Source organism: Phaethon aethereus (assembly GCF_964289735.1).
Source record: "Phaethon aethereus genome assembly, chromosome: Z".
In the NCBI taxonomy this organism is placed as follows: Eukaryota; Metazoa; Chordata; class Aves; order Phaethontiformes; family Phaethontidae; genus Phaethon; species Phaethon aethereus.
Genome location: NC_138577.1, coordinates 20,322,247 through 20,335,488, shown reverse-complemented (window position 1 = coordinate 20,335,488; position 13,242 = coordinate 20,322,247). Strand labels below are relative to the sequence as shown.

At 41.6% G+C, this 13,242-nt stretch overlaps 1 protein-coding gene across 1 annotated transcript in view; it reads right to left on the bottom strand.

The window, feature by feature from the left end:
- The window catches only part of ITGA2 (integrin subunit alpha 2), a gene marked incomplete at both ends in the record, with an annotated part of 53,316 nt that overhangs the window by 35,563 nt on the left and 4,511 nt on the right, over window positions 1-13,242 (bottom strand). Inside the window, 7 exons of the mRNA XM_082013391.1 lie at window positions 908-1,073; window positions 1,515-1,665; window positions 1,843-1,991; window positions 3,126-3,253; window positions 3,630-3,744; window positions 7,314-7,405; window positions 9,908-10,017. Coding sequence (XP_081869517.1) covers window positions 908-1,073; window positions 1,515-1,665; window positions 1,843-1,991; window positions 3,126-3,253; window positions 3,630-3,744; window positions 7,314-7,405; window positions 9,908-10,017 — 911 coding nt within the window. The remainder of the gene's footprint in view (window positions 1-907; window positions 1,074-1,514; window positions 1,666-1,842; window positions 1,992-3,125; window positions 3,254-3,629; window positions 3,745-7,313; window positions 7,406-9,907; window positions 10,018-13,242) is intronic.

The window sequence follows — 13,242 nt, the reverse complement described above, 5'->3', positions numbered from 1 at the left end:
GCAGCTTTAATAACTGTATATTCACAACTTTCAAATGAATGTTTATTATCATATAGGACTTATAAAACTGTTGTAATTGTTTAAAAAAATAATGTGACATTCAAGAATACTCCTTAAGCTAGATGGATGGGACTCAGGTAACAGGAATTCAACAGGACTACTAAAAACCCAAGAGGGGGAGCTCACCCGATTCCCTCAGCTTGATTAGCAGTATGGGTCTGGTAATCAAGTGGATCACCTCCAATCAATAGGTGGAGGTGAAAGAGAGGGGAAAATTTCATCCTGAGCACAGGAAGGATGCAGCCATGAAAAGCTCTTTAGGCTGAGGGCAAGTCACAAGTCTCTCAAGCATCATCTAAATTTGATTTAAAAAAACTGGCTCTTGGGGGGAACGAAGTGCCTCCGGGTCACCTCTACAGCACCTTCCTCCAAATAGCACACAGAGGACTTGTGGGTGATGCTAGGGATAGAGCCTGATAGAGGCCACACAGACTGCATTACTGTAGCTTTTCAGTTCTGTAATCAGTAGCCTAGTCTTCTGATTTGCTTTGTACATTCACAGTTGCTTAGCATTAACAGAAAAACACAGGTGAATCTGACAAGCATACCTGTACTTCTCCAGTGGTAACAGCTCCAAAAACATTTGGATGCATATGGACAAGCCCTCATTTTCAGCAGCGAGGAAATATTTCCCACAAACCGCAGAAAGTAACTTGAAGCTCAGGCTCATTAGGGGTGGGGTAGTTGTGGGAACACCTATGCGACCCAGAGCCCTCCTGGGGAGCAGGGAGCAGCCCCAGCCGTCCCATGTTTTCACAATATTATGCTAAGGTGAAGCTAAATAAAATCCTTAGCCCATCAGCTGGGAGAATCTAATCTATTTTTTCAGAGTCATTAAGTATTTTACCTTCTATGCTAAAAATGCGCTCTCCAAGTGTTCCTGCTTCTTCCAGTAGTGCAGCCTCAGATGACACATTAAAGAAATACTTGTCTGTTGGATGACTAGCAATTCCTTTGATTTCTTTAATTAAGTTTTTAGTATCAAGTTCATGTCTGATTAAGTATCCCAAAACCTTGGGTAAAAAAGAACAAAATAAGAAGAGTGAAGGAAACAATGGTGTTACTCCATTTCCTTCTGTATTAGTGGAGTGAATATTCTTCTACATGTTAAAAAGCGAAAAACAAAAAACAATTACCTTTACTCATATTACTGAATTGCTTATCAGACTGTATTCCTATACAAGGGACCATTCAGATAGGAAAAATATATAAACCAAGGCAAAGAAGAAAACCACTGAAGTTGCTCAGGTAATATTGGTTTTGCTTTATCAGCCATTTAAAGAAAACTAAATTTCACTAGTTCATAAAGATCAATTTCACCTAGTTTCAGTCTCACCAGTGTAACAAATCATACATTATATATAGCTTGTATATAGAACATGCACCTTCATACATATGCAAAAAAATGTTCTTTCAAAAACTGCAGTAATATATATAATGATAGTATTACTTACAGCAATGCCAAATCTGGTTATATTGTCTTCATTGCATTTACCTATCACTGTTTTCAAGTTGGAGCCATCGTGTGATTCACCGTCTGTCACAACAACCATTACTTTTGTGGCTGTTGGACGGCCTCCTGATTCAGGTGAGAAGGCATACTGTCTGTTACAAAACATTGGATTTATCACATGTCAATTTATAATGGATAGAATTAGGTATAGATACTGTCATGAATATGTCTGACTTAGAACAAGCTACATCTGTAGTAGATTTGGAAATTAACAATCTGCAATAAGAATTTTCAATTATGCTCTTTATAGCAACACCGATGCGTTTTACCTTGCATTGTCAATGGCTTTGAAAGTATTAGTCAGATCTCCTCCCTTCTGATACGTTCCCTCCATTGCTTTAACAACCTCATCCTTTGTTTGATATGTATTCAAGTTGAACACTACACGGGGATCATTAGCATACTGAATTAAACCCACCTATGCAATAAAGAAATTACGTTAAATTATCATGCATTACAATCAGTTACATAGAATCATGATGTTTACTTATTTGTCAGGTTGGAGCAAAAGATCTGCAGATGCACATGGGGTTATAACTTTCTTTCAACACATATAAAACCAATTAATATTAACACATTCAGAAAGCTAAGAAAGCTAAAATGCTTTTGCACCTTATGTCATTTATTATGGACTACAATATGTTAATGCAAACAATCTGAAGTAGTTGGCATTACATGTTTGCTTGGTTACTTCTGGAACAGCTGATGGATAGCAATAATACAGGGAGCTCTGGGAAAAATGAGAAAATAGCAAAAATTCTACAAGCTGACCGCACTTCAATCTGATCTCTTCTAAGGATATCTTAGAGGTTAGTTACCTGACAGGACTGTGAGCCCTATTTATTTTTAATACAGGTGAAGCTAAAGACATGTGCTAAGATGTACATTTAGCATGAAAGAGAAACAGAGGAGAAGACGCTAAAGGTAAGGTTCTGAAAGCACTGAGCAGGAAGCCTAGCTTTTAAGCATCTCACTTCCAAAGTCGCCCAAGGAAGAAGGCAGCCTTTGGGAGAGAGATTTCCAGTGCCCCAGACTTTGTCCCCAGAACTGTTTATGGAAAATGGACAACTGTAAAGACAGAAAATGTTTAAAAAAAAGGCAATAAAATTTTCCTTACCATCACCAAATTAAAAGGAACAAAGAACTCAAAGATCAGACAGTAACCAAGCAGGAAAAACTCCCATTTTAAAGATGCATCAGTTGGAAAGTAAGAGTCACATGAAAAGCCCATAAAAAATCTGTTCTACTTTTACCAGATCCCCACAGACTACATTTTAATTCCTTTTACACCTAATGCATGAAAGAGATCTTGCTCCACTAGATATAACTCAGACTTCTATTTCAGTTGGGTTTATGTTTTGAATCAAATTACTAATCCCTTTGGAAACAGGTTAGCTGTGAGAAACTCCCCCCCCAATACCAAAACATACATACAAGACAACTGCGTAATCTGTGGCTTTGGGGGAGGTACTGTAGTTACACTAAAGCACATTTGGTTTCCTTTAAAATTGCTAATAAAAGCCATTGCCTTTTTTAGATGTCTTTGACTTACCTGGGTTTTGTTAAGGCCAATGTCTAAGCCCTGTACAAATTTTTTCAAAAATGCCCGCACTGCATCCCAGGGATAAATGCTGTTTGACTCATCGCAAACCACCACAACATCTATGACAGAGGAACACTCTAAAACAAAAAGTGAAGATTAAATGCATTTTCAGTCTCAATATACTCCCAACTCTTTGGCTAAATCCAGAGGTGCATATTTAGGTCTCACATGGGCAACACTTCAGATCAGGAAGGTTTTGGCAGAATGATGACTCAACAGAAGCAAATGCAGATTTTGAGCCTGTGCTGGTGCAATGCCTCTGAACTCTGAGGACTGAGTCCATATTCATATCAGCACTGGGTCACGACTTGTCAGTCCTTACACATGAATCACTTTGCCATTTGCACATACATTTAAAAAAAAAATCCCAAATTAAGAGTCCCCAACACAACATATCTTGATTTTGTTTGATATGTTTTTTTAATTGAATCTGTTTTGCACATGTTGCCTTACTTTGAACAGCAGGAGAAAAGCTTCTTAGGATCTGGAAACTTGGACTGATTTCGGAACAGACTCCTGTTGCGTAGTATTGGCTTCCACACTGCTGTGCCCACAAGGGACCACAAGTCTTTAAAAATAACAACAAAAAGAAACTATAAAAGTAACAAACACTTGTCTCACTATATCTATATACAAAACCACAGTAAGGAGGACTACAGGCATACAGGATCAGAGATGCCCTCTTGGGTTATCAGGCTAAATTCCTTGCAATCACAGTGACAGTGTAACCCCTTTCCTTGACTTTCTCATTGAAAAGCATTTTCTATTCATGATCATCCTAATGCCTATTTCTGCAACCTGGACCCTCCAGACTACACAAGCTATAACATCTAGGGAGTGTGACTTGGTCTGCAAGGAATCTGTCCCACTTCAAGCCACCTGCCCTACAAACCGCGAGTTTAAAACTAGGGCTGGTATTTGCACATGGCTTATACGCGTGCAGAGAAGTACTTCCACTAACCAGGAGGTGGCATCCGAGCCATGAGCATGCACACGGCTGCAAACGGGCAGAGAGGCGCTTTTCCTGCAGAACGTCCGATTACCACCAACAGTGTGACCAGACTGAACAGTTTTATGACCAGTGCGCACACGCACAGGTTTATTAATTTGGGAAACCCTGTTCCCAAGGGAAATTCACTTTGCCGAAATATTTACACGTTAAACTTCTTCATCACCTCCCGCAAGGGTGCAGCCTCACAGTATGCACTGTCCTACTTAGCTGCAGCTGAAAGGAGAAATTTGGCCCTGGCCTCACATATCCCTTCGCTACATGTTTCATTGCCTTCCGGGGAAGATAATCTCGCTGCTTTGCTGAAAATGATCTCTGTAAAAAGAAACGTTTTCAGCTGGATCAACCAGCTGGTTGCATGACAGCCACACCTCTGATGATATTAAAAGGATTTTTACAAAAGTACCTAGATAAAAAAGACAGATACCAAGACAGTATTTTGTCATGAGAATATTTGCGGAAGATGGATTTTCTTTTTAAAAGAAAAATCATGTTAGAAACTCAAGTAAAAAAACTATAACCTCTATATAACCTCTGTCCAACAGTTCTGAAAGAAAGGATAACTTCATGACATGTGTTTTCTTACTGCCCTATCCAGTCAGGAGAGTTTGGAAAACAGAAAATGCATGATCTCTATTCAGGACTTGAAGAGAGTTTTACTGGAGAAGATGGATATTTACAGAGGTGAGAAGTACAAAATAAGTCATCTATATTGGTAACTATGAAGCTGGAGGAGAGTTACTAGTCTTTATATTTTTAATTTAAAGTTCTTTTTAGATCAATCTCATTTGCCCATTTTCTAGTTTTCTTCTGTATTAGTGGTAACTCAAAATCATGCTTTTAATCTTGGACCAAAAAATAGAAGTGTTCTAATAAACTGCTGATCTTCACTTTAAAAAAAACGGGAAAAGCTGTTAAGAGTCAGAAATTTAAGATGCATCATTAATGCAGGGGAAAACTAGGAGATCACATATCAAGAACTGATGAACTTGAGAAGTGGAATATTAGAAAGGGGCATGGACTTGCCCATAAAGACTAATGTTAACAAATTTGGACATAAACTGTGAACTCACTGAGTGGGAGAGGAGCAGACAGATTGGGCATGGGCCAACTGCAGGGTGACCATAAGCTTTCAGCCAGCATGCAAAGCAAATATGGCCTAAACAGAGGTGACAAGAAGCACCTCCAGTTGAGACAGGAAAGTACCAAATACACTACGTAGTGCCTTGGAGAGACTCATGTGGAATACAGCATAGATCTGGCCATTCATGTTCAACAGAGGTGTATTTTAAAAAATGCATTTCAGCCAAAAACCTCTTTGTTTAGCAAAGCGAAGGACAAAGGAGAACGATTACAGGGCGTTAAATACAGAAGGGAGATTTTACATGTAGGGACTAAAGGCACAGAGCTGCCCCAAGAACAAACTGATAGAAACTTAAATCAGAAATCCGGAAAAAATTTGTTAACCTCCAGCGAAATTCTTAACGACCTTTCCAACAGGACTAAGCATGCCTCAGAAAAATGTAATGAGCATGTCGAAATGACTGCCCTGTACTTCGGATACCTGTGGGAAGCAATCGCACGGCATCAAAGAGTTGAATCAGCAGAACGCAGGAGCTATGGCACAGACACGCCAGGCTGGATCACGCTCCAGCCAAGCAGCCCAGGGATGCAGTGGACTGGTGCAAGCAGATGGAGGCTGAGAGAGAAGCAGCCGCAGGAGGAAGGAGCACAGTGAGCTGGGAGGAGGAAGCCCTGAGCGTGACCCAAACCGCCCATCACAGAGGCCAGCTGCCAGAAACAGAATCTCCGAGCAAAGTCCTGGCTGGCAATAGCTTGCAATTATGAGCAGACAGTCTCTGCAATTCTTGCCAAAAGTAATTCATGGGCCTTTTGATATTTGTTGAGGCTGAGTCACAGATAAGCACCTGTCTCCAGTACCCCATTCTCCTTATGTCAAAAAAACCTCCTTTAATGAAAGATGTGGCTAACTTCATGTCTTAGCATACAGTTTTGGGGTTTTTTTTTTGTTATTTTATGCAATTTAAGGAGAGCCAATCAATAACGTATGGATCAGGAAATTCTTTTTAACTGGCAGAAGTTCAAGTATTGTTAGAAAATACAAATTTTTCTGCATGAGATGTTTTAAACCACTGCACTTACTGATACTGATTAAAAGTAGGTATGCATGGGACAGTATTAACAGTAATTAAAGGCATTATCCAAGAGACAGAATAAGGTTTTTTTTAATCAGTATCTTCTCAAACAAACAAGAACACTGTTGCTGTATTTTGAAGTTATAATTAACTTTAACTCCAAGAGAGTTGCTGGAAAGATTGGAATTAGACCTACTTTTAAGTACTTCAGTGAACTGGGCTACGTGGTAATGAAGATAATAAACATTTGAATACTTTTGTGACTACTAGACAATGCAAGAGAAAGTAAAAAGCTTAAAGTAAGCCCTCACTTGATTACTGCACAGGCTTACAATGCATGCATCAAACTGGAATACACCTACACTGCAACAGTTTTCATGCTTATGGTTAAGACTGTAAAAAAGCATATTAAACAGGCATTAGCTTCCTTTCAATTATGAAATCTGGTTTACAGGCTCCAAGGAGAGTGGTTTGCAGGATATGCACATAGAAAAGGCATCTTCCTCCAGCTCACTAACCAAATAAAACATGTTGCAGATCTACAGGACTAGAAATCCTAACACCTCAGGACAACAGTCACTATTCAAGTCTGTATGGTGGAGGAGAGATCCTATAGTGTCTTTTGAAACCATAATCGGAACTCTACTACAAGACTGCCTTAAAGATGACCACGGTGGAAATATTCTTGCCTATGTTGTCTGACTTAAATTACAGAATCTTTAATTACATGCCCTTCCATAGGATATTTGATAATATTAGATAAATGATGAAGGAGAGAATTCTTAATTTTCCTGATTTTGGACCATAGGTTATGACAGTGGAATGGAATATTTTAAAATATGCAAAATATGTATTAATCTATGCTGCATAATAAAATACATTCAGCTTGGACTAATCAAAAAATGTGGAGAATTATAGTTTCTTCATTCTCCTCAGGAATTTGTGTGTACTGAACACATCCTTGATACGTACCAAAAATCCTCCTGTTTTTGAGTTCTGTATCAGAGTCAAGCCAAGGTTCATGTCATCCTTTATCTCAGTCACATTTGGAATATTTATTAAAGCTGAAATAAAAAGTAATTAAGTAACAACAGTAGAGTAAATAGATGTAGAAGCAATTTAGTACGTTACAGTTTATTTTTGAAAGCTTTATTTCTCAGAACTTAAGACACCTTTTCCCAATGGCTGCACTGGATTCTGAGACAAAAGCTAATCTTTGTAAAAAAATTGCTAACCATTAACTATAGACATGAATTAAGTATCGCCATTTAGAGTACCTGCCCTCAAGAGAGCTGAAGGCAAGATTCAAGAAGAAAAGGTCTACCTATTAAGTATTTTTGGCTAGCTAAGTAGCTGCAGCTGAGCAGCTACTGTTACATTCCTCAGGACACCAGACTCCTCTGATCCGTATCAGACTTCAGACAAAAATCTGGAAGGAGCAGTGGAGGCCAAAAATGTTCTGCACCACAAATAAACATAAAGTAGGCATCTCAGCACACTCTGCTGCCCCATATCTTCACTATAGCCAAACACACAGAGGCAGAAAAGGCTTCATATGATATATATTCACTAAGTGCTCTTCAAAATGAGAATGTAACAAGTGTTAAAGTTATGTTAAGAGCAAGGCGGCCTCCTCCAGCCGGTCTGGGCCAGGACACTCCTGCCCAGCCATGGGAGCACAGCCCAGCTCCTGGGGACCAAGGGCCTCTGCCCAGGCTGAGGGCAGTAGCACCAGTGGAGAAGCTGAGCACGTACCTGAGACATACACAGAGGCACACAACGAGGACCCTGGCAAGGCCGGGCACACAGACTGCCACAGACAAGGTGTTGCCTTCAGCAGCATCCAGGTACAGGGTGAGCTCCTCCCGGGCCAGCAGGGGCCGGCGCTCCCTGGCCCAGGCACACGCACACAGCCACGCACCGGGTTCACAGGCACATGCACATTCGCAGATCCCTCAAGTACCGGCACAGCCTCTCTGTCTTCCCTGCAGCTCCCCTACTCACCAGCTGGTCCAGCCCGGTGCTTGTGCTGGACATGCACACACACACACACCTGTCCCTCATGCACCCTTGCACATTTGCAGGTCCCCCAGGGTGTACCAGCACGGACCCTCCACCAACCTGATACCTGGACCTGAGGCCCCTCTAAGCTGACTGGTCCAGCTGAAAGTTTCATAGAATAAATCATAGAATCATTAAGGTTGAAAAAGACCTTTAAGATCATCAAGTCCAACCACCAACCCAACATCACCATGCCTACTAAACCATGTCCCAAAGTGCCACGTCTACATGTTGTTTTAAACACCTCCCGTGATGGTGACTCCACCACCTCCCTGGGCAGCCTGTTCCAATGCTTGACCACTCTCTCAGTAAAGAAATTTTTTCTAATATCCAACCTAAACCTCCCCTGGCACAACTTGAGGCCATTTCCTCTCGTTCTATCGCTAGTTACTTGGGAGAAGAGCCCAACACCCACCTCACCACAACCCCATTTCAGGTAGCTGTAGAGAGTGATGAGGTCTCCTCTCAGCCTCCTCTTCTCCAGACTAAACAACCCCAGTTCCCTCAGCTGCTCCTCATAAGACTTGTGCTCCAGACCCCTCACCAGCTTCGTTGCCCTTCTCTGGACACGCTCCAGCACCTCAACACCCTTCCTGTAGTGAGGGGCCCAAAACTGAACACAGTATTTGAGGTGCAGCCTCACCAGTGCCGAGTACAGGGGCGCAATCACTTCCCTACTCCTGCTGGCCACACTATTTCTGACACAGGCCAGGACGCTGTTGGCCTTCTTGGCCACCTGGGCACACTGCTGGCTCATGTTCAGCTGCCTGTCAACCAGCAACCCCAGGTCCTTTTCCGCCGGGCAGCTCTCCAGCCACTCCTCCCCAAGCCTGTAGTGTTGCATGGGGTTGTTGTGCCCCAAGTGCAGGACCCGGCACTTGGCCTTGTTAAACCTCATACAGTTGACCTTGGCCCATCGATCCAGCCTGTCCAGACCCCTCTGCAAAGCCTTCCTGCCCTCCAGCAGATGAACACTCCCACCCAACTTGGTGTCGTCTGTTTCCTCGTGAACACACACACATACCTCTGGTTTGGGGAAGATACAGACACCCACCCCCTCAGCAGCCCACACCAGGGCCCCTGGGCTGGGACCCACGGTCCCACTCCATCCGCCAGCACAGAGCCCCTCACTGACGCAGAGCCCTGGTCCCCTCCAGCAGCTGGTTTTGGAACACACACTGTTCGTGCCCCATGGTGGGATGTTAAAGACCCCAATGGCTCCAGTAGCTGACGCTGAGACCCCAGTGTCTCCAGCAGCTGGCACCACAGGCCGAGGCACCCACACCCCCGGCCTGACTCCAGTGGCGGGCACCAGTTTTCACCCCCCCCAAGACGGGTCTCACCAGCAGCTGGCTGCGAGTCCTTGCCGCACACTCACACACACGGTAGAGGCTGAGATTACGTGAAGGGATAGTTAAGAAAAAATTTACTAAAACAGATTGGCCTGCTACAAAAACAAGGAAAAACTGAACAATTTTAACAAGACATTATTCGTTACAACTTACCTTGTAAATTCAGTTTTTTACATGTGGTTTTGGACGTACCAACAGGACATGCATAGATGTCTCCAGTTCTGTTCGCGGGATAGCCACTCCAGGGTGAACCAACCAACAACCTAAAGTAACAGGAACTTCATCAGGTCTTTAATGGTACTGGAAAAGTCCAGCTGCATTATTGCATAGCACACTGGAGGTAACAGTTAAAGAGGCTTTTACCACCTAAGGCACTCAGGAGCCTTCTCCAGAGCTGTTTAGAAGCTTTACTTGCACATTAATATACTGGCTTCACCAGGGGCCACTTCAGTGGCGAAGCCTCTCGGGATTAGGCTGCCTCCAACACATGTACTATTGCTCCTGTGACATTATGTCATAGTGTCAGAAGAAATACAACGAAGATATTAATAAATACAGATGCATACAAATGTAGAAATATATATATATGTTGGGGATTGAGAGAAAAAATGTATTGTCCTGGGAGTTAACTGTTTCCTTTTAAGTTATTCTTTTAACTGATAAGCATTTCCTACAGGGTCTGCTTAGCAACAGTCAAATGCCTGTGTCTGAGCTTGAACACTACCACACCTTCACAACACTGAGTCAGAAAGAAAATACTGCAGGTGATAAGAGTCTGCTGCATGAAGTATTTAATCCTGAACAAGAAAGTTAAGATTTATGATGATTCGTGCCTACAAGACAAAGTGGTTCACTTTCTCTGACTCATTCCTTTGTCTGCCCTAAGGTTTCCCCTTCAATACCTGCTCCTCAAGACCCCTTCAATTTTTATCTGAAAGCCTTCACAAAACTGGTTAATGCACCCCCTGGGAATACCGCTCAAGAACACCTACTTTTCAGCATGACCCTCCAAGGGAGTGAAACCACCAGACACTATAGGGCCATGTAGGGCTGGCAGAGAAGGACAATTCTTTATACAGTTTAATGTGCAGTGAAATAAGGGTAAGGCAAAACATGAACATAGGAAGATGATCTCTAGGGATATGAAAAAATGCAACAGCTGATTAGAAAGCAGGGACCGTAGGTATTTGCTCCAGCAGCAGTATGACTTTCCTTTCATACAGGACCATCTATGGTAGTAATTAATGTATTTATGGGACAGTAAAAGAACAAGCAATGCGACCCCAGTGCAGAGTACGGAGTTTCATAAGAAACCATCTTTTTCAATTGGTCAATAGGTTCCTAAAAGCAAAATTGTCATCCTCTAAAATTTTATAGGTAGCTAATGCGAACACCTTGCACTATAAAAATAACACATTTCATGTGTATAGCATGTATATATATATATGTATGTATAGCAATCTATACATCATATTAACTTTCCAGGGATCATCTGATTTTACTGCTGCAATTTTGTAATTAGTTTGAATCAAATGGCTTTGATAAAAATACATAGTTTTAAATGCACAAGCAAGAGTTTGAGTCATTATTAGCTTTCTCAAAGAAAATGCCGCTAACTACTTTTTTTAAAATTTATTCCATGTCAATTAAACACAAACTTAAGAGTGCAAATAATGTTATCCTGTTTTACCAGGTTGGGGGGGGGGGGTAACTTCAGATTCTATTTTCTGCTTGTAGGAATATTTTAAAAATACCTACCTCCTTCTCAATTACCTTGTTGAAAAATAGTCATTACACAGGCAGCAGAAACAGGATTTTGTGTACTTTTAGCATCTCTAAACCTGCAATTCAGGTTCATATAAACACCTCTCTATAGAAAAACAGTGTATGTTAACACTCCTGTGAGGAGGCCTCTGATCTTCTTGTTATTTTCTGAGGAATATAGCCTTTTCGGCACAGTGGAAACCCAGGACCAAATAATCAGAGCTCCTGAGAAACTACTCCATCGGTCACACACTAATAGATGATACAACCTGCAAACACTTGCTGTGACACAGAGGGCTGGAGCCAGTCAATAGTGATTGACAGGAGGAAGACATGGTGTTACAGTCTCCCCCCTTGTTCGGTGCTACAGAGTTATTTATAATTATAAAATGCTAACTGGGCTGATGGGAGGGAGAAAGGGCTAACAGCTTTCGCGGAAAGATAGAAGTTTTAAAAAGGACAGCAGCACTGCATGTGTAATATCTGAAACTGGAACAGGTTTTCAGCATTAACTGAAAACAGCTGAACGTTGCAATATGTACATTTATAAATATTTGTATGTTTTTTCTAAGTTTCCTAGAAGGCAAATGGATTTCAGAGTCCCTGCAGGAGGACAGCTACTGTTCAAAGAATGACCTTAACAGATCTTGGAAATACCCTCTGCACCACTCCATCTGCTCATGAAACTCACTGTAAATCTCTGCACCACACTGGCATCGCTCTGCAGCCATGGGTCACCCTGAAGACCAAAGCACATCGTTTCGCTCACAGAGCGAGAACAAGAGGAGAACAAGAGTGCTTAGGCACGAGCTGTCCCCAAATCCAAGCCTAACTTGAACCCTCACTCTTGCTATTGGCATACACTACAGACAAACACCATCCACAGAGTTTAGAAAAAGCAGTTCTCTCTCTTTCAGCATGCATATTTGTGCTCACTCCACGGGCTTTCTGCTGCTTAGCAGCAATATGGGCTCTGAAACTCCTGTTTTCCCCAACCTCAACATTAATTCCAACCCATACATCTATTTATGCCAAGGAATCATCACTCTTTATACCAAATCCACTTATAGAACTTCATACCAGAATTCTATTTTACTTTCACTAGCCCTAAAACTAACCTTGTAGCTGTTGCTACAGAAAAACGTAAGCCAAACAAGACAAACTTACAATTTTAAACCCAAGTCTAAACCTACGCCAACTGTGCCCAAAGCAAGCTTAATTTTATCTTTTTAGATTGCACTCCTGGTATTTTGCTAGAAGTTATTATACTACCTCCCCCTTTGCTATATTAGCCTTCCCTGTAGATTTGTAAGGTCCATGAATCTCAATGCCATAACTATGCTGTAGGACAAAAAATGCCACCCCGTACACAGAATTTAAGACTTAGAACTGACTATTACTAACACTGTGATTTTCAGAAACGAACAAAGCTATTAAACCCCTTCCCTTACTTAACTAGTCTAACCTGCCATCAACACACTCCTGAAAAAAAGTTATTAACCACCTTCTGCCTAGCCCTCTACTTTTAATTGCCAACCTTAAAGATTCTAGGAAATAACTTGATTATTGTTTCTCTTGTATCCTGAGCCTTACTTAAGTTTAATACTAGCCTTAATCTACATTAGAAATCAGCAAGTCCTACTTGCCTTTGAAAATCAACATAAACCATTACTTTAGAGAGTTACACAATACTGCTCTGGGAAAATGCATGTGTATCTTTCTAA